This window comes from Glycine max, chromosome 14 (genome assembly GCF_000004515.6).
Source record: "Glycine max cultivar Williams 82 chromosome 14, Glycine_max_v4.0, whole genome shotgun sequence".
Taxonomy (NCBI): Eukaryota; Viridiplantae; Streptophyta; class Magnoliopsida; order Fabales; family Fabaceae; genus Glycine; species Glycine max.
The window spans coordinates 3,282,550-3,308,046 of NC_038250.2; the positions used below are offsets into that span (position 1 = coordinate 3,282,550).

A 25,497-nucleotide genomic window follows, 5' to 3' on the forward strand; every position below is an offset into this window, starting at 1 on the left:
TACTGTGTTTTAGTTTTGAGGTTGAGCGAAATGTGTTTTATTACAACATTTCAAATTACATGCGTTTTGTTTCAGATTCGCCACACTTTCGAGAAGACAGTAAAGATTTAAAATTAGGGAACTGGTATTAGTTCTCGTCTTGCGTGGGATGAATTTGGCATATTGTGCTACATCTATGGGCTTTTGTAAAAACAGAGAAAAATAGCGAAGGCTACTCTGTACAGCATTTCCAGATTATTTCTGCAGGTTTTATATTAGAATCGTGGTATGTAATTCTTTCGGTCAACTGATCTCGACACCGCCGATTAAAATGATTATGAATGATAAATTTATTAATTTATAATTGTTAAAATAAATTCATTGATTTGCAACATAAACTTTTTTATATTAAAAATGTATTATTGATTCTAGATCATACATATGATTTAATCATATGTAATTTTATTCAAATCTAATAAAAATCATATAGAATAAAACTCTTCTTCTAAATATTGAACATAATTACATAGTTAATACTTAAAACTACTGGAACTGAAACAACTTCTGCTTCACGTCGCTATTTAAAATGTATGACTATTCATGTAAGCAAGAAGCTGAACAAGAGAACAAAAAAAGTGGCGGAAGTTTGTGATGTATTTGAAGGGTAGCGACTGAAAAAATCGCAAGGCATAGCTTAGCTCCACATACTGATAATAATAATAATATTTTAATCAATGGGCACTCTTCCTTACTACTGCACTCTTGATCCTCTTCCTCTATCTTCTTCTTCTAAATTAAAGCCTATGTTCATCTTTGTCCATGCTCTTCCACACCTTCTCGCTCTATTCCCCAATTCCCCTCCAAACTACAACGCCAACCCAAGGCTGCTGACGGAAGTGTGTATGCTACTTTCTGACATGACATTGTGGTTCAAAGTTGATGCTTGTGTTTGCTAATGAGTGATGGGATTTTGCAGGGTGATCCGGTGCCTTGTCAGCGCTGTGCTGGCAGCGGTAATTATCTTTCTGCATTTGAGCTTAAAGATTGATGTGTTATGCTTTATGTTGATTATTTATGGGAATTATTAAGGCTTTATACCAAGAATATGAGGAACATTTTAAAATATTAGGACTTGGGTTATGCTTGATTGAGCATGTGGATTGTGAGAGGATGGAAAATACTAAAAATTTACCTCATCTTCATGTTTTTGTCATATCAATCAAATGCGTAGTGTTTTTCATGTTAAAATCTCATATGCAACGATGGCAAGATGAAGCAAGAAATGAGGTTAATTAACTGTAAAGTATGCAAGGGTTCAGGTATCTCTTTCTGTTCTCATATGCATAAAACAAATTATTATGATTGCTTATATTTTGAATTCTTTTACTTTGGATTCAATTCCTTTTTATTTGCCACCTACTAGAATTTGTTTACTGTTGGTGTGTGACTGAAATCAATACTCTTTCTCCCGCCACGTTCATGAATGGCTTACTTTAGGCCTTTATATGGTTCTTTCATTTTATGCGTGTGTTTCCACCTTATAGAATTGGTATTCTTCAATAAATGTGGAAGTTCCGGCTATTTCCGTCGGCTATGAGCTGTGAAATTACTGTTATATCCAAAAACCATCTGTTCTGAAGCATGTATGATCTTGTAACAATTTTACTGTCCATAGTGTCTTTTATCTGTGAATTATTTTAAGCACGCTAATCTGCGGCCCTTTGAGGTAATGGCCAATTGCTTTTGCATAAAATCAGTCAAATTTTTAAATTAAAAGTCCAGTTTTAATATTAGCTCGTACTATGCCATGCTTGACATACAAGTGGTGGCAAATAAGTTTTTGTCGTTAGAGACTAGAATCAAAGCTTTTGAGCCAATATCATCGCATGGGATGACCACTCATTTTGATATCTACGATCATCAAATTTTTTTGTTATTTGTAAACAACATGAAATGCATCACTCGAGTCAGGAGAGATGACATTTGTTACACAAAGGACAGAAGTTAAAATAACAGAAAACATACAGACACACACAAAAGAACCATATTAAACTAAGGATAAACTATTTCCTTTTCCTATGATTTGTCCTTTTCACTCTTCATTAATTAAGCACACCTTCAACAAGTCTCCCGAGCCATTGTGGTTTCCCAATCATGAAAACATTATATCCCAAAATCATTCCAAATAGAAACCCACATGCATATCCCACTGCTACAGCTTTCCAGCCAAATCCTGATTCTTCATGGTGAAATGTTGAATGTGGTGGCCTTCCTTTATCCTCATTGCAGGATGTCGACAAAGGGAATCCACATAGCATTGGATTTCCACCATAGGAATTATTTTCAAATGTGTTAAATTGTTTACCTGTAGGTATGATTCCCTCAAAGTGGTTTTGTGAAAGGTTCAACACAGACAGAAAATTCAAATTGGTCAAAGCCACAGGAATCTCTCCTTTCAACTGGTTCCACGAGAGGTCCAAAGATTCCAAATTTGTTAAATTACCAAAGGATCCTGGAATGGTACCATTGATTTCATTGTACGAAAGGTTAAGCCCTTTGAGAGAATACAATTCTCCAATGACTTTTGGAAGTTCTCCTTCAAACACATTATTTGATAAATCAATAACCATGAAAGCAAAAAGTATCCTCACCAGATTCATAGATTGACCTTTCATTACAATCACTACAGAATCATTATACAAATTGCGGGTAGTACCCACATTTTTTAAACCAATCGAATGAGTTTGGCTGGCATTCACATTCATCATTTCTTGAAAGTTCTTGATGTATGATGTTGGCAAGGGCCCACTAAAATTGTTATTTGAGACATAAAAAATTCTCATCTTGGGAAATGGATTCTTGGCACCGAAACAAGTGATGACACCATGAAACTTATTTGATCGCAAAATAAGTACCTGTAACTCCTGGAGGCTTTCTAGCCAATGGGGAAATGCATCCTCTATGTTATTGTCTGCCAAGTCCAAAACTTCCAGATTTGTGCAGTTGGCCAAAGACCGCGGTAATGGTCCATCCAATTGGTTGCCATTCAACTTTATAGTCTCCAATGCATTTCCCTTAGAAAAGTTCGCAGGTATGTTTCCGTAAAGGTTGTTCTTTTGCAAATCCAATGCCCAAAGAGAAGGAAATGTTCCGAGACATTGTGGAATGTGGCCTGTCAAGTTGTTTTGAGCCAAGTTGAGTATTTTGAGGGAGCTTGCATTGCACATTGCTGAAGGAATGTTCCCGGTCAGCTCATTATTTGAGACTAAAAAGTATTGAATTCCATTGGGTGGAATTGGGAGATCTCCTTGCAACTTGTTGAAACTGAGGTCAATATAACTAATGTTATTCCAGGAGTGCAAGAGCTTCTCATGAAACCACTAGGGAATGCTTCCACGAATGCTGTTATGAGAAAGATCTAGTTGGACCAGATTTTGAAGTGGTGCTAAGAATTTAGGGAAACTATTAATATTATAGGAAGATAAATATAAGTATTGAAGGTTGGGTAAGTTGTAGTCAGCTGTACTATCAAAGTTAATAGAGAGAAAACTATTGTGAGAAAGATCGAGCCAATATAGATCTTTGAACTTTGAAGATTGATGAAAGTCGAGATGACTACTCAAGTCAGTTGATGACAAACTCAAAAGAGTAAGATTCTGGAGTTGAAATATTGAATTTGGAAAATTACCTTGCAGTTTGTTATTAGAGAGTGACAAGAATTCCAAAGAATAAGATGAGAATTCACCAATTGACCCCGTGAGGTGGTTGTTGCTAAGATCCAACACTAACAAGGAAGGCAAAGAATAACACCAATATGAAATGGGGCCAACTAATTTATTAGACGATAGATCTATACGGGAGAGTTGAGTTAGATTAAACAATGATGAGGGAACCAGTCCATCAAAATTGCAACTCCACAGATATAGTTCGTTAAGAGATTTCAAATGGCCAATGGAATCGGGAATGTTTCCCGAGAAAGCAGTGGAAGAGAGATCCAAGTAGCTTAGTGGAGTACTCCAGTTAGACTTTGGAAGTTCACCTCCGAGGTCTTTATTACTACTCAAAGATAGTATTTGAAGATTGGGTAAAGAGAGGATGTCACTCGATAGATTCCCTTGCAATTCGGTGGATACAAGAATAAGAGAGATGAGAGAGGAAGACAAATTGGTTAGCAATGACAAAGAGCCGATAGAAGACATGTCCACGCCAACTAAATCAAACACTCTTAAATTAGTTGCGTTTTGAATGAGTTTTGTCCATGTGTATGGATCAACTCTCATCATGCTCTGGTAGTCACCGAGATGAAGTGACCGTAATTTGGACAAGTGAGAGATTGTGGAGGGAATGTCACCACTGATTTGAGAGTATGACAAATTTAGATGCATGAGATTGACGAGATCACCAATTGCAGAATATAATGAAGAGCCTGAAAAATCATTATAGGATAGGTCGAGTTATTGAAGGTGTCTTAGGCTGAAGATGGTGCTGTTGGGATGGAGTTGACCTTGAAGATTACTGCAGCTAAGGTCAAGACCAATCACGTGGACCAATCACGTGGCCTGAGATGGTGTCGCACGTGACCCCATCCCACTCACAACAATCTGTTCCATATTTCCAAGATTCTGTCTTTGAAGAAAAAGAGCAATGATCATCAGGAAAATGATAATCACCCAGCAACAAATAATAATTATGAAGTGAAGTGTTGAGGGCAAATGAGTTTTTGAAAAGTAGTAAGGCAGAGGTGTCATGGTGGTTGCAGAAAGAGGAAGAAGAAGAAGCGAACATGAAGTATGGGAGTAGAAGCCAGCAAAGAATGTTATTATTGATATTCATCCTTTAAACAGAAGAACAAAAATAGAGAGGATTTGATATGGATATAACTAATTCAATTCACTAACTTCAATTTATAGCCTACGCTGCTTCTAAGGCTTTCATTTCGATTCAACTGTTTGCTAGCTTCTTGTTCCTTTATTTATTTTTTCTCTTTTTATCAAATTATTTATTATATCTATTGTTTTCTTTTTATTCAATTAAGAAATATTTTCACTTTTTTTAATATTTAATGAATTTTTAATCAACAATTAAAAAGTCTAAATATTTATATGTTATCACACTACTTTTCTTTTTCAAAAAAATCAGATAAATATTATCTCTTAAGATCTCATCGTCACCGCCTTAGTTCTCCAATGATTTTATGACTATATTAACATTTTGAAAGTTTAGTCTATCGTCTGTAAAAACAAAAGGTATAGCCTAATATTAAGTTAATTTCTCAATATTTTATGTAATTACTTTTCTCATTTATTTTGTTATTTCTGTAGTTTGTATTTTTTAATGACAAGTAATATGTTTGATAATTCTTTAATAATTATCAAATTTTACTTTTGTTAAACACAAAATTAATACTCATTACTTTTATCTTTATTTTTCTTCCTATCACGTTATGTTACTTATCATAATTTTATATATATATATATATATATATATATATATATATATATATATATATATATATATATATATATATATATAATCTCTTCTTGTCAAATGCTAATTAACATTTTGATCGAGTGTTCAAAAATTATTTTTGAATCAGAAAAAAATATTAGATTAAGCAAAACTAATAAAGAAGAATTTTATTATTAGCTTAACTAACATTTTATTATTCTTCTACATACTCAGCGTCATTGTAGGCTCAAGCAATGAACACTCAATATCACATCCAAGACCAAGACGCTATATATAATCATAAAGTAAACAGCGTTTTATGTACGTAGGAGACGTCAAAATGCATTATTAGTTACTTGTGATTTTTCTTTCACATTCATAGAATTGAACTTGCATTGTAAAGTTACAAGAAGATTAAATCATGAATGATTAGAACAATTGAAAGTCTAACCACGTAAATGTTTTCATTGCCAAAATGAAAATTATGGTTGAGACTTGAGAGATGATCACCGTTTGTATGGAAATGAAGCATTTCCACAATCTTTAAACGACCAAGTCCGCACTGTATAGTGTGTCCCCTTTTTTCTTGAAACGTTTCTTGCTTCGCGTATGCTCGGGGGTAATATATATAAATAAAAACAATAAATATTCTCGTCATTAATTTTATTAAATAGATAAATAAATTACTTGAATAAAGACACGATATTTTAGTTAATATAACATGTCAAATTTCAAAATTTAATTGAGATGAAAAAATATTACAATAATTTTTAAATATAGTTTATAATTTTTTTTATCTTATATAGTTTATGCTTTAAAATTAAAATTTAAATCAAATTTTAATTTGAATGAAATTGATTTAAGTATTTGTATTGAAAAGAGATAAAATTATAAAAAGATTTTTAAAAAAGTTAGATACTAAATGCAAAAAAAGCTACGTAACTTAATGTTAAAGAGAATAATTCATAAAAATACTGTCATTTAATAGAAGAACTCGAATTATAATACAAAAACAGATTAATTGCACCAAGAGTTGTAAATTGATTATTAAACATAACTATAACAAATAATTAAAGGTTACTAAAATTGTCTTCTATTTTTTTTTTACTTTACGAAGAGAAATATTTAAATTTATTTCTTCAAAATTGTATGATATAACTCTAATTTTCTTTTTCTTTTTCCAAAAATCAGTTAATAAATTATCTCTTAAGATTTTTTGGTCACTATCTTAGTTCTCCAATGATTTTATGATTAAATTAATATTTTTGGTCACTATCTTAATTCCTCAATTTTTTATTTAACTCCTTTTTCATTTATTTTTTTATTTGTCTAGTTCGTATTTTTTAACGATAAGTAACATGTTTAATAATTGTTTAATAGAAACTTGTAAAGCGAACGACAAATAGTCAAATAGTGTGTAGTAGTACTATGTACGGAGCATAATTATAAGCGTGAGCAAGGGTTGCTCGGTTTCTTATTCCCATTGATTGGATCATGATTGACGCCGTGACAAACAAGGAAGGCAAAGAATAACACCAACGTGTAACATGTTATCGGACAAAAGTAGTGCCCACAATTTTGGAAGTTTTTTGATTTTGGATTAATTTATCAAATCATAAATCTAAAAAGGAAAGTTGACTGATGTAGTTTCTTTAAGAGACTTCAAATGGCCTATGGAATGGGGGATGTATCGTCATAAAGCACTCAAAGAGAGACTCAAGTACGCATCACAATGGGCGGAATGGGAACCGTATTATTTCTCCCATCTTTGACTTTGATTCTTTTCTAACATATACTCTTATTGGTTCTCATTGTTTAATAAATTAAAATTTGTTATCTCATCGTATTCGTTTGATATTGAGTATTCTGTCCTTGTTTTTCTTTCGATTCTGTTTTGTATTTCTTTTTAATATATTGAACATCTGATTTAAAAAAAATTGATTGTTATACATTTAATTTTAACTCTATTTATATGTGTAGCACATTTATATGTAAAAATTATTTAAGTAAAAAATCTTAAATTATATAAAAATTATAAAAAATTAATAAATAATTAATAAAATTTTAATTATTTCATGATTGAGACAGGTGCAGAAATAAATATGGGATTTATCTCTTACTTCAATATTAAAAAAGTTGAATAATTCTTCGATCTAAACTAGACTATTTCTCGTCAAAATTAAAAAGTTTAGACAAATAGCTGCGAGAAAGGATTTCATTTCCGGACTCAAGTACTTACGTACTTAATGAGGGTTGCTCGCTTTCTTATTCTCATTTCTTGAGTCATTTTATTTTATTGTGTGTTGTTTAGTGCTTTTTAGAACACAATTATATTGAACGGACACCAAAAAAGAAAAGAATAATCATTTTTGAATATTTTATTTTACTAAACATAAAATTAATACTCATTATTTCACTTTATTTTTCTTCCTATTATATTATGCCATCTATCATAATTTTTGAATACTCTGTTGGGGGTGGGACTCAACTTGCATCCCAATCTGCTTGCTTGAATTTGCTTGGTGTGAAGGGTGCAAGCAAGGAGTCAGCAGGATCAAACTCAAGACTCTTGGGCACCATTGTTGCTGGATGTCTCTGATGTCTGCCATTGCAGCAGGGCAGCTAGTGAACAGCCACATGAAATACAACAGATCAAGCAAAGATCTAACCAAAATATCATCATCTTGAGGTCAGGGACGTGGTTGCAGTCATTAGGGAAGGAAAATGGAGAAACATTAGATTAGATTGTTGGCATCCATGTTTGACTCTGCATTGCTGTCTGTTTAGATCTTTTATTATTTGGAGAGGGGAAAGTAGAGTTATACTCTAGATGTTCCCTGTCCCCTTCTGGATCATTTCTTCTTTTCATTGCTTCTTCTGCCGAGCCATTCAGTGGGTGTTAACACTTTTTTTCTCCTGAACCAAGACATTTGACGTGTTATATTCTAATTCTTTTCCCCTATGTAATATGCTTAGCATATCTATCATTGCAGCCGAATGGATTTGATGAATGTTCTCTTGTCCGCTAGTGCCCGTCAATTAAACTTGAGATCCCATTCTTTTAAGTCTTTATCTAATTAATGAATGTATTTCTGTTTAAGGCTAATTTTGCAATAATATTAATTAACGCAATAGATAAATTGGGGAAGGTCTTATAAAAAGGATTTAGATAATTTTACAAGAGATTTTTGCAAAAAGCACCAGAGGTAGTGTTTAGTTTATTTTCACGATAGAGACTAGAGATTTTTGCCATTTTTATTTTCTGTTCAAACTAAGATGTTTGGCATTGGTGTTTTGAGGTATTTCATTGGCGAAATGCTTCTTCAGTATTCAAGCATAAGGATCATCACTCAATCATTTGATGTTCGCTTATCGATGTTATAGGACGAACTTCTAAATTAATAGTTTTAAAATAGTTAGTGGATAATTATATTTTTTTTCATGTTTTTCCGTTCCTAAGGATGTGTTCGATTTTTTATTTTTATTTTTTTTTCATTTTTTGAAAACTCTTTTTATTTTCAAAAGATTAAAATCTTGAAAACATATTTAGTTTGACTTCTTATTTTCTGTTTTCAAGAAATAAAAATACTAAAAATGCGTTTTCAAAAGAAAATGTATTTTTAGATTTACTTAAAATTAAATTCTTTGTCACTGCATTTTCATTTTACCCAAAATGAAGTTTCTAATTTCAACTGAAAACAAGATTTTATTGTTTCTAGTTTTTGGTTCATTTAAAAAAATATTTTCAGTGAAAATGAAAACAGAAATCTAACTAAATACATTTTCATCACCATTTTCTATTTCCAGTTAAAGTGAAAACAAAAAACAATCAAACCAAACATCTTTAATTTTGTATATGAAAAAGAGTTTTGTTCCAGGTGTAGAATTTATTTCAATGATTTTTACACTTTAAATGATTGTATATGTTTTCAATTCATGTAAATAGGATACGGTTTACTTATAGACACTAAAATTAAATTAACTTATTTTGATCTCTCGGTTATAAAAATATGCTATAGTAATCTTTATTTTGATAAATTAAGGAAAAAACATAACATGATGATAAAATTGACTTCACGTGACACTTAACATATTGATGACTCATTGCTTCAAGCCCAACATGTCAAGTATTGTGTGAACTATAAAGTTAACCTCATAAACATGGCGATGGAAGAAATGGGACCGGCAGAGTGCTCCCCCTTGGAAGGCTATTCCCTCGATTGGAGAATTTTCTTCCCATTTTAGATGGATTCTTTTCTCTCCATAGTGAGAGTTTATTTTCTTCTTCCACCTTCCCTTTTCTACCTCACAACCACAACCGTACTTTTTTTTACCATTGCCTTCACCCACCTTCCTTCCTCCAATTTTAGCTACCATCTTCATTCCTTTTTTCTATTTTTTTTATACCAGATAAAGTGTCTGATCAAGCCAAGATGACACCTCACACACTCAAACCAAGCACACCTATCAATCAGTATTCACATATTTCAAACAGGACGTCTCCACCTTTAACATTTACAAGTAATTAGCACCACTGGATCGTGATTATTACCACTAAATACACTTAAGAGTAATCACTTGATTGAAAGTTTCTAAGTATGATCAGAACGAGTATTACTTAACTAATAATCTTGATGTGACATGTCCAAAAATCTAACCCCAACAAGATTAGTATAAAAATGGATGAACATTTTTAGACAAACTGTTTCATTTTCACCTACTCAGTGTATATCCTTAATAGTTTTGTATTAAATCCTTACTTGAGCATCATAGTGTCTTTTAAAGGTATTATCTCCTTCGTTGTGTTGGACACTCACGCACCTAAGACCTTATAAGAAAAATTCAAGCAGACAACTCTTTGTCACAGTAGAAGACCCTTCGTCAGAAGGATATATATCCGGTCCACTTTTGATGTGAAGTTTTTTTATTTTTTCGTATGCCTCTCTCTTCTTTGTGAGTCTTCTTTTGCAATTGAAGCCAAACCACCAAAGGTTTTTATTACTTAGGCAGCACTACCTTAGTCACATTTGTTGCTTTTCTACGAGGTCCTTACAAAACATTGTTCTACTTAGATTTGTTGTGCATGTGTTGCTTTAGTTCATTACTGTTGGACAGATGGCAATCCGGAAGGAGCTACCAAGAAAAATATGTAGAAATTCTAAACTCTAGCAAGGTTTTTATGCGTGTAGCTAATGGCCGAGCTTGCGTGCCTGTTTTTTTGTTGTTTTTCTTGAGTTTGCAGTGTCTTTTGACATTTTCAATTAATGATAACTGAACAGAAAAAAATATATTATTTGTGCAAAGTATATCTGCAATTTTTTTTATTTACAAGAAATTTTTTCTTATAATTTGTGTCATGTCAGACATATAAAACAGGAAAATATTTTATTGAAATACGTAAAATGTTTTCCTACAATTAAAATGCGTTTTTATATTATTTCCAATAAAAAAATTTATTTATTTTTATTTCTTAACTAGTATCCTAAAGGTAAAAACACTTGTAAGTAAGACACCTTAATTAATATTGTCTAGTATTTTGTCAATTATTATATTAACTAATTTTGAATATTAAAATTATCTTATGTTTAAGTATTAGGTACACCATTACGTTAAATATTTAGGCGAAAGAAGAGAGTTTTGTTGTACATAATAATTTTATAATTTTATTTGAGTCGGATAAAATTATTTTCAATAAAAAAAATATGTGATGTATAAAAAAAAATTATTGGTCACTTTATATATATACGATAGATTTAAAGATAATGAAGATACTTGATGTATTTCAGTTCTTTGTAAATGGGTCCAAATATATATTTTTTTATCACAACACAGTATCATTCTTATAATTAAACATATTATCAGAGTTAATATAATTATTATAAAGAAATAATAAACTTAAAGTTATTATATATAACACTTTCTGATTTAACACGTAAAAATCCTTTATACACCAAATGGTGATGGTTGTAATATTTTTGGTGGGATAGAGCATGGGCTGGAGGCCCAAATGTAGATAAAAATGAAATATCGGTTCGAAATAGATAGCAGCTCTAAAGAAATCTCACGTTCACTGCGAGAGTGTGGGAGCCAGAAAACTGCTGCTTCTCGACCCACTTTTGAAGTTCAAAACTTAAACCCTAGTTCTCTCTCTCTTTCTTTCTCCTGCATCTTCAACCATGTCAGCGATGCTGGTAAGTTCATTCTCTTTCTGCTCTGTTACGTGGTTCCATAACCTAACCTAACTCGTTGCTATTGGAAATGGTGTGGGATCAAACAGCAACCTCAGATCATTCTGCTCAAGGAAGGCACGGACACTTCGCAAGGGAAGCCACAGCTGGTGAGCAACATCAATGCCTGCACCGCCGTCGCCGACGTCGTCCGCACCACCCTCGGCCCTCGCGGCATGGACAAGCTCATCCACGACGACAAGGGAACCGTCACCATCTCCAACGACGGCGCCACCATCATGAAGCTCCTCGACATCGTCCACCCCGCTGCAAAAATCCTCGCCGACATCGCCAAGTCTCAGGACTCCGAGGTAACTTTAACTTCCCTTCGATCTCATGCAATGCCACTGCTTTCAAGATCTTTTCATTTTCGCTTCATTCAGATGCTTTACACTGTGGAATTGGAATTTTTTGTTAGTAAATGAACTCTTGTATTGTTGTGAATGTGAAAAAGGTTGGCGATGGAACCACCACTGTGGTGTTGCTTGCAGCTGAGTTTTTAAGGGAGGCCAAGCCATTCATTGAAGACGGTGTTCACTCTCAAAACTTGATACGGAGCTATAGGACGGCCTGCTCCTTGGTACAGAGTTATCTCCAATTTTATTTATTTATGCCTTGTTTGAATAAACTTATATATAACCATTTATAGGAGAAGAAGTTAACAAGCTGAAATGAATTGAGTTTCTCTCTTAAGTTAAAATTAACTCATGCACTTAACTTTTGTAAAAGTTCTCTTATCTAACTTCTCCAGATGTTGATGTGCAGAAGTTTATTTTTAGCTTATGAGAGAAGTTCAATTCATTTTACCTTTTTTTAATTTTCTCTTATAAGTGCTTATGGAAAAGTTTACCTAAGCAGGGCCTGGCCTTAATTTTTCGTTTATTTTTGTCTTAAATTACTGTTGAATACTGTAAGTGGAAGTATGTTCCTGATTTGTCACATTACGTTTGTCTTGTTTTATCATTGGTGTAGGCTATTGAGAAGATTAAAGATCTAGCTGTTAGCATAGAGGGGAAAAGTCTGGAAGAAAAGAAAAGCTTGCTTGCAAAGTGTGCTTCTACCACTCTTTCTTCGAAGCTTATTGGTGGAGAGAAAGAATTTTTTGCACCCATGGTTGTGGATGCTGTAATTTCAATTGGAAATGAAGACAGGTTGAACATGATTGGAATAAAGAAGGTACATGTGTTGGTTCTTTTGCAATCTTGTATTTGTGTGCTGGATTCTCTCTTTTACATTGGTGATTGTGTGATTGTCCTCCACTTTAACAATAGTGCTCATTAAATATTTTCTTCATAATTGTAAAATTAAGTTTTTTTTTTAATAGATGAATTATTAATAATACATTGTCCTGAGAAAAGGGTAATTTAGTTCAATAATCAATTTTTCTCTCTCTAGATTTTAGGATAATTATTAGTTTCCTTAATTCTTGTGCTATACTCTAAAGTGACAATTATTTGAGAACAAGTAAAAAGCATCATCATCATCATTTATATTTAGTGCCTCCCTCCCCCCTAATAAAGCCTGGCTAGTTTTTATAGTATTGTAATTAGATTTTTTGGGCTTCCACTTCTCTTCAGATATGGTAAAGTAGATGTGTTGTATTTGTTTTCCATGTTCTATAATAATGTTTTTTGGAATTTTAAATGTGTGCATTAGTGTCTGATAGTCCAAATGATGTGATAGAAAGTACAAACAGTCTACTAACCAAAATGGTTACGAATGAAGATCCAGGAGTGTTACTGTCATGCAGGATTTTGTTTTTATGGTTAATGTTTAATTACATGTTAATCAATTTTGTGTTAGTGTTTAGAAATTTTTTGAAAATCAATCGTGGAGACTAAGGTTTTCTTCTACAGGTTCCTGGTGGTACCATGCGGGACTCATTTCTAGTAAATGGTGTTGCCTTCAAAAAGACATTTTCATATGCTGGGTTTGAGCAACAACCCAAGAAGTTTCTCAATCCAAAAATACTATTACTAAATGTTGAGTTGGAGCTAAAATCTGAGAAAGAAAATGCTGAAATAAGGTTTTTTTTTTTGTTTGATGATGCTGACCTGGGATCTTAGGGAAGGATTGCTTACCAAATTGAAGTTCCTTCTTTTTCTCTTGTTCTCTACAGGTTATCAGATCCTGCGCAATATCAGTCAATAGTTGATGCAGAATGGAATATTATTTATGACAAGTTGGATAAATGTGTCAGCAGTGGTGCCAAAGTTGTTCTTTCACGACTGGCTATTGGTGATCTAGCTACACAGGTTTTAATCATTTTTTTAATTAAATATACTTTTTTTTTCATATTCTTGGATTTCTTTCAACTACACATAAAATATCCAACATTTCTATTGAGTAACATGCAAAGTGTGCTGTGTGCCACCTCCTCCCTGGATTTTTTCCTGGTACATTTTATGCATTGCCTCTTGTGTAATAATGAGCTTTTATTCTTTTTTTCATTTTCTATTCTGCATCAACTTGTTTGTTTTTTACACATTTAAGTGTAGATTGACACCCTTATTAATTGTTAATGATAATGATTGAAAATTACTCCTTTTACTGTGTTAAAAACTTTTGGGATATCAACCATAATTAATTTTTTAAAAAAATAATTTTCCCTTGAAACAGTATTTTGCAGATCGAGATATTTTCTGTGCTGGTCGTGTAGCTGAAGAAGATCTGAAAAGGGTTGCTGCTGCGACTGGTGGAACCGTACAAACATCTGTGAATAACATTATTGATGAGGTTGCACATTACTTGTGTAATTCTGTTGTGATTTGCTCATTTTTTGTAATTTTATGCATTACAGCTGAACTTCTTGTGATTTATTTGCTTGAAGGTCCTTGGAACTTGTGAAATTTTTGAGGAAAGGCAGGTTGGAAATGAGAGGTTCAATATTTTCAATGGATGTCCATCTGGCCAAACAGCCACCATAGTTCTTCGTGGTGGAGCTGATCAGGTCTGTTATGTTCTGTGCAATAACTGTTTATGAAACTTGTAGTTGAACTCATGTAATAGCTCTGGTAATCTTGGGCTTATATTTGATATTTACTATTTTCTTACAGTTCATAGAGGAAGCAGAGCGAAGTTTGCATGATGCAATCATGATTGTTAGGAGGGCTTTGAAGAATTCAACAGTGGTTGCTGGGGGAGGTGCAATAGATGTATGTGTCTAAAATTTGTAGGTAGTTATCATTGAATTAATATCAGTCAATTTGTTGGAAGTTAACATGTGGTTCTTGTTGGTAGATGGAGATAAGCCGGTACCTGAGGCAGCATGCACGTACAATAGCTGGAAAGTCTCAGCTTTTCATTAACTCCTATGCAAAAGCTCTTGAGGTAACTTTTTTGGAATTTGGTACAATCCATAGTTGTGGTCTTTTTATGTTATTCTAGTATTTTATTCATTCAACTTTGTTAGTAACATGAGGCAATGCCTGTTTGACACAAGTGGTTTTGTTTTGGCACTAATGACGATCTCCATCAAGAATTTCTCAGCTTAATGGTCTAAAGTTTAAACTAATAGGATACCTAGCAATCAGCGATGTGTTTCTTTAATGTTGTTTCTTCTAAATCCAACGTTAATGCCATTAATAATGTGTCTGGTAGTCAATCCATATATAACAAAGCATAGCAATTCTGGAATATCTTAAGGGTGGCTCTCACTTCTCAGACATTTTATCCAATGGTGAGGAACTGTTCAGTCATATGCCTCCTTACTGTATTACTATTGGGGAAGGGTTGGGAGAAAAATCCTTTGTGCATGTGTTTTACATGGTGCAATTCAACCTGAAATTCCCACATTGATATGTTCCTTTATTTTAACATTGTAAAAGTAGAAGTGCTCATTGCATTTGACTATTTGAGACATTAATTGCTGTACTGGATGTTGGAGGTCTGTGAGCATGGGATTATCAAATGACGTCTTTTAGCAGGCTATAACTTTTTCACACTAGATGTTTTGAAATTGCATCCCTAAGTATTTGGTCTTGCATGAATACTTGGGTACTGTAAGAAATGAGGCATGAAGGGTATGGAACCATGTTCTTCCACTCCGAGTATACTTGATTGTTTTTTTATGCTAAGTTATGGTATTACTGCAGGTTATACCTAGACAATTATGTGACAATGCCGGATTTGATGCAACTGATGTGCTGAATAAGCTAAGGCAGAAACATGCGCTTCCTTCTGGTTGGTTGGCCATCTTTTTTGTATGCATGCAGTGTGCTGGTTTACATAGATTTATTGTATGATTACTTGCATGCATGCTGACATATACTCATTTGTCTGCTTGTTACAGGTGAGGGGGCACCATATGGGGTGGACATAGCAACTGGTGGAATTGCTGACTCATTTGCTAACTTTGTCTGGGAGCCTGCAGTTGTGAAGGTATCTGCCTGCATTTATTTGCATAATGTCCTGATTCTGATGTTTTATCTGTATGGTGTTTTAAGTTAGTTAACATTTTTGCAGATCAATGCTATAAATGCTGCAACAGAGGCTGCCTGCCTTATCTTAAGTGTGGATGAAACAATTAAAAATCCCAAGGTAAGTTTAGTTCTGTTATTGCACAATTTGAAGGAATTATTGATTTTTATTATCATATTATATTATGTATATTATAATTTCACATCAGTTATTTTCTCTGTTTGGTCTTCATCTTTTGGTCAGGGATTTTGTATTTTGAAAGGGTAATGCTTTATAAATTTACCTTTGGATATGTGCAGCAGCAGCACATGAAGAATTCTCTGCACTAATCCTCTTACAACTCAATTGTGTTACACTTGTCTCTTTTAAGCATTGTACATATATCACTATGCGTAGAGGAATGAGTACTAGTTTTCATGCAAATTTGTTGTACTTGTTTTGAAAATGGTATCTGGGTTTCTGTCTATTAGCATATTGTGTGGGAATGGTATCCTCCTTGTACTGCATGTGAATGGGGTTTCCATGGTTTGCTAAGGGAAGAGACAGTAAGGGCTTCATTCCTCACCTGAATTCTTTAAAGACATATTTATTGGAGATGTGGGAATGCCATTATTGGTGGTATCTATGGGATAGAGATTTTTTGTTTCTTTTCCTAACTTAAATGCTTTTGCTTTTACAAAATGACAAAAAGTTCTCACACAAGGTACCCAAATTTTTTAGTAGTTTTACAAAAATTGTGCCCTTGCCTTGCTTCCTGTCAATAATTACTATTTTTAAAGTTTGACCCACCTTATTTGGATTGAGTGCCATTGAGTTTCAATGCAACTAATTCCCTATACTTGAAATTGAGATGAATGATTAGGTTAGAAGTTGTAACCTATTCAGGAACACAAACAGAGAGAGTGTGATTATCTGAATTTTACATTGATTTTCAGAAATATGTTATGTCTACTAACTAGATACTTTTATTTTGGCTAACTTCCGTTATGCAGCTGATTTTGATTGTCTATTTAACATGTGTAGTCTGAGAGTGCACAAGGAGATGCTGCTGCAAGTGCCATGGGCAGAGGTCGTGGAGGTGGATTCCGTGGTCGTGGACGAGGAATGCGAAGATGATGATGAGAAGTGTATTCTACGGGTTGAGTGTCTGTTCATTGTCTGTCTAATTCGTGAGGCCAATGCATGCTTGTGTCTTCTACTTGGTGTTGCTGGAAGCATGCCGATTTTTGGACCTACAAATCATGAAATGAAAATGTAATGGAGATTCTGGGAACATCATCTGATCAACCTAGGATAGCAATTTTCAAGCATTGTCTTTCTGACGATCGTTTCGACTTGAGCTTCGTGTGAAATTTTGAATCTTGTTCTACAATTTTCAACTATTTATTTATTACTTGGTATGCGTATAGTATAAACATGTGATTTCAGGTTTTTTTTTTCCGTCTACATGTCATCAGGGGGGATGTGTACGGATATGGGCTACTAAAAAATTGATATTCGAGTAGTTGTTTACCGGAGTGGCTAATTGCAATCACTCAAAGTAAGGGCAAATTATGGTATTTACCAAGCTACGTTAAAAAAATTTGAATCAGTTATTGAGCGCACAAAAATAGATTCATGGTTCATGCCGTGATAAAATTAGTAATAACATAATATTACAGGGAAAAAGGTTATACATTGTTAAAAGTTTTAGTCATTCAATGACAATTTTTATTATTAATGGGAAACTTGTTAATTTTTAAAATAATTATTTTAAAATAATTTAAAATAATGATTTGTGATTTCTAAAATAATTATTTTACAATAATTTTAAATAAAGACTTATGATTGAATAATATTATAAAATTGTTTTACATCAGTTTTATATTGTTAGTATGCAGACATTAAAATTTTATTATAAACATGCTTGAAACAATAAATTAATAAATAAAACTTTTATTTCACCGGAAAATTATTATGTTTTGTAAGATAAAAGATTGAGGGTGAGGATTAATACTTTCTGTATGGACAATCTAAGGAGTTCAGCCTGGTAGTTTGTAACAACGCCAATTGTAGCTTCATAACGTCGAGTTAGACACCATATCTTCCTAGATCCCATTCATGTTCTAATTCATTAATCGTTGGAGTAAAGCACTAGATTTAGATTAGTCCTTGAAATTAAGTTAATTTAATTCTTAATATTATAAAAAAGAAATTTTAGTTAATGACTTTTATAACTATCAATTTAATTCTTAAAATTGACGCTATCAATTAATTTGGTCTGACATTATAGAATCAATTGATTTTTTTTTATAAGTCATCAATTGATTTAATCCTTTAATTTTTTAATGATTGTCAATTTGGTTGTTGAATTTGACAATCATAATTCATAAGTTCATTTAATCTCTAGTATTAGGAGCCGAATTGACTAATGCCTCTAAAAATCAGGAATTACAATGACTGTAATTGGGAAATTTAGAAATCAAATGGACATATCTTTATTTTTAGAGACTAAAATGACTGACAATTACTAATTTCAAGGACTAATTATTTTTTTCCCATAAGTGAAAGATGAAGGTCGGTTGCTTACCTGGGAAGGCCTTCTCTATAAGTGAAAGACAAAGAATTGACACTCTTAATTTAGACAGTTAGAGCAATAGCATTGGCTATTTGACAGTTTCAATTTGATTAAAAAAAATAGTTGAATGAAAAAAAATTAAAAATTAAAGAAGCTACGAAACAATAAAAAAAATTGTTAGGATCTTTCAGAAATCTATTTAAACTGATTTTATGCTATTGTATATGATTCAGCAAAAAATAAAATGCCATTGCATAGGATCTATTAGACTTAATAGAAGAAAATTGTTGAGTACACAATTTAGTTATAGATTAAGCTATAGAGATAAAAGGTCTGGACTCTAGAGAGCAGTTCCAGCTTTACACACTGAAGACTGGTAATAAATCAATTCTTAGATAGAATTGTTATGATTTTGCTATTTGTATCATTTAACCCTGGGTGTGAAGAAATTAGCCATCGCGGATTTTCTTCTTCTGAGTTATATGTTGTAAGAAAACAAGAAAGAACTAAATTATTACTTATCCTAATTATGTTGTCAAAATATATAAACAAATAAAAATTAAAGAAGAAAAAATATTTATGATTAAAATGAATGATCGCCCCACTACATGCGAGAACCAAAATGTTAGCAATCTTCAAGTATGAATTGCAAACAACGGAGCTATTAGCAGATACAAGATATAAATGCACATAAACTTGGGTCATAGATTCAGTCGAAAAACTAAAGGTTTTTGTTGGGTCAAAGATTTGAGCTAAGAAAAACAATCAAGGTCTACGGAAGAGGATTTATCAAGGCACGACTTTATACTTCATGCTGCAAATTAAAAAAAAAAACTAATAAGCATCAGACACCCTAAATGAGGAATTTTTTGTATGAATTACCTTCACTTTATGACACCTGGCAAGTATTTTTTTATTTTTATTTTTGAAAATGAGAAAACTACTAAATAAGGATAAAAACTACCAAAGAGGTATGTACTACATGAGCATCGAAAATTTGTTCCTAAATGTGGAGGAAGATCAGTGATTTTGACTCTTGAAGCCTCATCATTGCATAGTGTATGAGCTACAAAATTGAACTTTAATTTTCTAAAATGATTAATGAAACATTGGAGACAGTAAAAGGAAATAGCCAGCATAAATTAAACAGAAACAAGGTGAAGATTTTGAAGAAACAAGAATCCTCAGAACTACAATCTTGAAATGATTACAAATATTCTGCAAAACACTGATTCAATGATTTAGCAATCAACTTCATAGTCAAAAGCATTGCAAGACAAATCCATATCTTATAAAAAGAGATCACGAAAATTCCATTATGCTACAATTTAAATCTCAGAATCCTGTGAGCAGAGTGGTGACTTCATCAGTTGCTTTGGCTTCTACAGGAATGGGGGCAATGTTACCCATCGACGAGGATACCTAGGTCTCCCTTCCTTTCCATCAAATAACTGCAGGTTGATCGAAAAAGATAAGACACATGATTCATGATTATAAGATGCAAAAAGGGGAAGAGAAGAGACTAGTAGTATGTTTGCGAACACATTTTACAACCAACAAATCATGTCCTTAATGTGAAAAACATAAAGAGCTAGTAGCATTCATTTTGATGTGAAAAACCACGTGCTTGATCCGTCTCCAAACATGCTGTAATAATATTGGTTCACTTTATAGTATATGATATGGTTTCACCCCATGCAAATGATAATTTTATAAATAAATAAAAAAATGCAAAATCCATATGTCGTTGACCTTGGCATAACCAAGCAATAAACATTATATTCTTACAAGGAGCAGAATTTTTGAATCCACATGTTTAACTTTAACATAGAAGGAGAAGAAACAACATGATGGAGTCTGAAAATCAAGTTAGCCACAAAACTTTGAAATCCTCAAAATCTAAAACCAGACAGTTTAGGAAAAAGCACGATCAAGTTATTCCTTTACAAGAAAGTTCAGGTGGAGTATATGTTTTGCTCTTAGATATTTTTTCTAAGACTGTAAACCGTATTAGTGAGCTGAAATATAAAAGGTAAGGAGGCATACCTTCTTTAAACGCCTGTGCTTGGCTAAAGCCCAATTGGTCATGATAAAAGTAGCAACCACAAGGAAAATATAGCCTGCAACAGTTTGTGTTGCAATGTTGAATCCCAACCACTGATAGATCTCAGTTGTATAATTTGCACAGGTAACAATATTGAAGAGAAAGCCCCTTGGGATTTGGTATCCACCTTCACCACCAGGACTACGAAGATTCTTCAGAATAATATGGCAATAGAAATTTGAAATTTGACAAAGTATTCCAATTGCAAACCCAATCTTCATTTGGAGGTCATTTACAGGGGTATATAAAGGGTGGTTCACATAATAAGCAATATAGGAGCCAAAGGTCCAGTAATAAGCACAGTTACGAAACACATTGGAAAGGGGTGAGGTTGCATGGCTGAAGCGATGCACAAAAAATGTTTCCAGAATTCGTTTGGCATAATGGAAACACCAGTAGTACAAGGCATATGTCTGCACAGGGTGGATCACACGTTCACCTTTGTAACCAAAATATTGGTAGACAGGGAGATAATAGAAGACTGGATAGAGAAGCAAAGGTCCCAAATACTCGCAGAAGAAAAGTGTCCGGTAAGAAACTTGTGGGCCCAAATCCTTGAATACAACAGTTAAGGTTTCTGAATTTCCACTTGTATAGTCTTTCAGACTCTTTTTGTAATTAAGGACAACAGGCCTTTCCTTTGATCCAGGTTGGACTGGAAGTGTCAAGCGCTGCCTTGATGGGTACTTCTTGGCTGTAAGTGAAACATACAAATCATGTTAATGATCTATGAAATACAATGGTTCCTAGAGACACAGATACACTTACAGATAAGAATTATTTTTTCTTCCAATAGAGGTACTAAGATGGAAAAACAAAGCCATACAATAGTAGCAGGAGTTGCATGCAGGATTGAACTAGTGCTGTCACCAATATTTCATTTTATTTCACTACCCAATAAAAATTGGGTTATGTTTTCATAAGCTGAGGAACATTCAAATATTTCTATTCAACTTCAACAACCTAGAATAGGTTTAACTATGAAGCTACTGACAAAGACTTGGATCTATAATCTAATAAACAATACTGAGACTCAATGCTACTTGGTTATCATGCTGCTATAATCATTGCAGGATCTTAATTTATGAAGCCCAGATACTCTAAAAAAGCAAACGTATCGGTGTCCAACATGTACCCAATACCAAAATGGCTAAAGATACTGCTGAGAACCTCAGAATACAGTTTCATTTCAAATAGACATGTAGTGTATTTTTTTTGTTAAGTTTCCCTTTTCATGTAAGTTGTTCCAAATCATGTTGCAAAAGGGAGCCCCCATCACCAATAGGGCTTGCAAACAGCATTCCACAAAAAAATGCATCTTCCTTCTCACGAACAATCTCCTGCAAGCAACCATCTGCATTGCTGAAGTTGCTGGTGGTTCTAGCTCCTCTTTTGGTTCTCTCTCCTTCGCTGGGTGCGGGTCTGTGTTCCCCAAGTTGTTATTGCTATTGTGCATTTTTGGTAATGTATCATGGTTTTGCCCTATCTTAATTTTTTTTTTATAAAAATTCTGTATCTTTATCTGTATCATAACCATATCATATTATGTATCTGGGATTCCTGGATCTTAATAAATACTACAGAGTAAGAATGATAAACGTCAATGAACATCAGGAGCTGTTATCAACTATCATATCACTCAGTGTAATAAGTTAAAAATCCATCAAAAGTAAAAAACAACTATAACCACATGTACAGTACAACTACCTTAGCACCCTTATAAGCCCAAGACTAACTGGATTTTAGTTATTTTACATCTCAGACATTACTTTAAAAACAAAGTAATTTATACATAAGCATAGTAGAGAAAATGAACAAGTTCACATACTTCGCTTATGAATTGCCTCCTGCAGATCTGCTATAGTAGCCTACGCAAAGAAATAAATGGATAAACCATAAATTATTACTCTTGAAAACAAAGTCCCCTTTTGCTAATTGAAAAGATAGACAAAATGGAGGGAAATTTTCAGCCATATAGATAAAACCTAACTCTCCAAAATCAATCGAGATATCAAAATTCAAAACTACCATGACAACAATAAAATTAACAAAAAAAAAAAAGAATAAGAAATTTAGAGGGGAAAAAAAAGACATACAGAATCACTGAGCTCAACGCCACCTTTAACCACTTCTCTTCCACTCCGAGAAACCACTGTGACCTTCATCTTTGCGAATCAATAAAGGGTTACTATATGCAAGATCCAACAGAACTAGGGGTCTGATAAAAAGAGAAAACGAAGATTCACATCAGCAGCCATAAACACAATGCAAGGAGTGTGATTTTTTACACGAAGCTATTAAATTAACAATCATGTTAATGTAGCAGAAAACCCCACATTCAATTTCTAATAATTATAGAAAAACAATCAAGTTCCAAGCATTTTTTTTTATTTAGTAATAATGTGGAAGAAGAAGTTAGCAAAAGATACGAACTTTGACGGAGAAAGTTGGGATTCGATGATAACAGAGAATGTGAGTCACGGCAAAATTAGTCAAAACAAAAAAAGAAACTTAACAAAAGCTCGTCACTGAGAAATGAATGACCCCAATTGGAGGAAAAGAAGTAAGGAGGAAGAAAGGGGAATAATCACCTGAATTGGAGAGAGAGAGAGAGAGAGAGAGAGAGAGAGAGAGAGATGGTTTTGGTGTGTTTGCAAATTACTCACAAACACAAAGGAAATGTGAGCTTAGGAAAATTGAACCTCAGATGTAATATATTATATATAGATTTTAGATGGGAGAAGATAAATTAATGTGAAGTATGGTCAATAGAAGATGAAGCCATGCATATGCATACATTAATGTGATGCAGTTGGGGTTGGACAGCTAACCCTTTTGCCTCATAATCTATAACTCACCACATATTGTAACAAAGTTCCAATTGGTTGTGTTGATGAAATTGATGGTGAAAAATATATTTGTATTTGTGAACAAATGTTTTTTCTTTTAAAAAAGTGTAATTTTTTTATGGAATAAAAATGTAAATATAATAATATTTTTTATTAATTTATGCTCAGAATAAATTATTATTAATGAAACAAATTAAAAATTCACACTTCTCCTAAAAATGAAAAAGATAGATTAATGTTTCCTCTTACCTTTACTGTCCAACCTAAGAATGAATAACTAATAATATTTCGTTTTTGATATGAGTTTTAAGGTTGGTTTGTAACATCGGAATGCGAAATGCATCCTTGGGTGATGTATAGTTTTTACAAGGTGGACACATGGTTGTGACTTGTAAGTGCATAAATTCTTATTCCTTTTATCGCATTTTGCTCAAATGGTTGAAGAGAAACAGCGCATCAAGTTCTTTGCAATGGTGCGATGGTTACCTTGATCCTCTTTTTCTAGAATCTCAAAGCCTAGTGTATTTGGTTTGGGAAGTGTAAAATCATAATGAGTGAAAAATCATACTGAATTCACTACAAAAGTAATTATTTGTTGTTTTTAAAAATTATGTTAAGTTCAATTCACCACCAATTTAAATACATATACTAAGAGAATTATTGACTATACTAGATCTTACAAACTGTACATCCTATCTCTTCCATGTTCTTGTTGATAGTTCTCCCCTTTCTCGTTAGAATATTTTGATAATACATTTTGGTCTCTTTTTCATTGTTTCCAAGTTTTTGTAAAAATAAATATTTCACTTTCTTTCACCATGTATGATGAGTAAAAGTTTAACCGATAAATTGTGTTTTGTGTATTTGGATATCTATTTATACAGCTTTGACGTACATCACCGAAACAACTGTTAATTATTTATTTTATACATTTTGATGTAATAATTTGTCAAGGCACAAATGATAATTCAGGCATGCATGAATAATCACTTTGTGTAATTTTACTAAATGAGTTCGTACAAAATAGTGATATTGCTTTTTAAAAATTAGTTCTACTTAACACAAAACTAATTTTTGACTAACACACCTCAATATTTTTAGTGCAAGCTTGCATTTGCTTGAAACAAAACAACCTACAATCCATCCAGATTTGATCTTTCCATCTTATTATTTTTGTTGCATTAGGAAAAAACAAAATAAAGTTAATATACTTTGTATAAATAATAATGAGTTTAGTATATTAATTTAATTTGCATTTTTTACAGTTAATTCAATTTGCTTATAACATGAAGAATAATACGAGAGAATAATATAAAAAAAGTTAAATGCATGTTTATTTTGACTAAAAAAATATATTATATTTTTATATTAAAAATTTTTTGTGCTTAAAAATTTCTCAAAAACCAAACCAAACGGTATAGGCAACAAGTACATATGTATGGCCCATGGCAGCGCGTCTCAAAACAGTAGTTGGATGATGAAATGGTTGTGCATTTACTAACTACTACCTACTTACTTGATCATAGTCCACAGGCTTCTGACTAATTAAATTATTGTTTTTGTATGCATTTTGTTTACCTACAATTGCCTAATTAACCATTGACTTCGTGACTTGTTGTTTTCTTTTGGTCAGCGGAGGAAGGGAATTGAGAAACGATAAAAGGTCCAGTGAAAATTCGAAGGAAAATAATTGGTATTCACTCCATAAGCTGTGTTTATTTCAAGAAAAAAAAAACTAAGAGGGATCAAATTTATGTTTCTTCCATAGTTTAGATTGTTTGTAAAATGGAGAGAAAAAATTAAGAGATTTAACTTAATTAGTTGAATAGAGTGTGAGTTGTTATAAATTTCTTACAGTATCTTAATTCGTATGGATAAAAAAATTAAAAGAAAAAAACACTTTACATGGAACCT

General features: G+C 32.8%; 2 protein-coding genes and 2 pseudogenes across 4 annotated transcripts; 2 read left to right on the forward strand and 2 right to left on the reverse strand.

Moving 5' to 3' along the window:
• Window positions 1-713: 713 nt before the first annotated feature.
• LOC112999360 (uncharacterized) lies at window positions 714-1,576 on the forward strand (annotated as a pseudogene).
• Window positions 1,577-1,946: 370 nt separating this feature from the next.
• LOC106795735 (receptor-like protein Cf-9) lies at window positions 1,947-4,873 on the reverse strand (annotated as a pseudogene).
• A 6,584-nt stretch (window positions 4,874-11,457) lies between these two features.
• LOC100779791 (T-complex protein 1 subunit eta) lies at window positions 11,458-17,488 on the forward strand. The gene is made up of 14 exons (XM_003545461.4): window positions 11,458-11,618; window positions 11,705-11,965; window positions 12,109-12,234; window positions 12,627-12,830; window positions 13,511-13,680; window positions 13,774-13,909; window positions 14,274-14,390; window positions 14,485-14,604; window positions 14,711-14,809; window positions 14,895-14,984; window positions 15,749-15,836; window positions 15,946-16,034; window positions 16,119-16,193; window positions 17,097-17,488. Exons 1-14 carry the CDS (start codon window positions 11,604-11,606, stop codon window positions 17,187-17,189), a joined length of 1,683 nt encoding a protein of 560 aa, XP_003545509.1. The 5' UTR covers window positions 11,458-11,603; the 3' UTR covers window positions 17,190-17,488.
• Window positions 17,489-19,772: 2,284 nt separating this feature from the next.
• LOC100780327 (very-long-chain enoyl-CoA reductase-like) lies at window positions 19,773-23,910 on the reverse strand. 3 transcript variants are annotated; one of them, XM_041008760.1, is made up of 5 exons: window positions 23,833-23,910; window positions 22,831-22,952; window positions 22,563-22,602; window positions 20,677-21,428; window positions 19,773-20,081 (listed from the first exon to the last, which is right to left on the reverse strand). In XM_041008760.1, exons 2-5 carry the CDS (start codon window positions 22,897-22,899, stop codon window positions 20,013-20,015), a joined length of 930 nt encoding a protein of 309 aa, XP_040864694.1. In that variant the 5' UTR covers window positions 22,900-22,952; window positions 23,833-23,910; the 3' UTR covers window positions 19,773-20,012.
• Window positions 23,911-25,497: the final 1,587 nt, after the last annotated feature.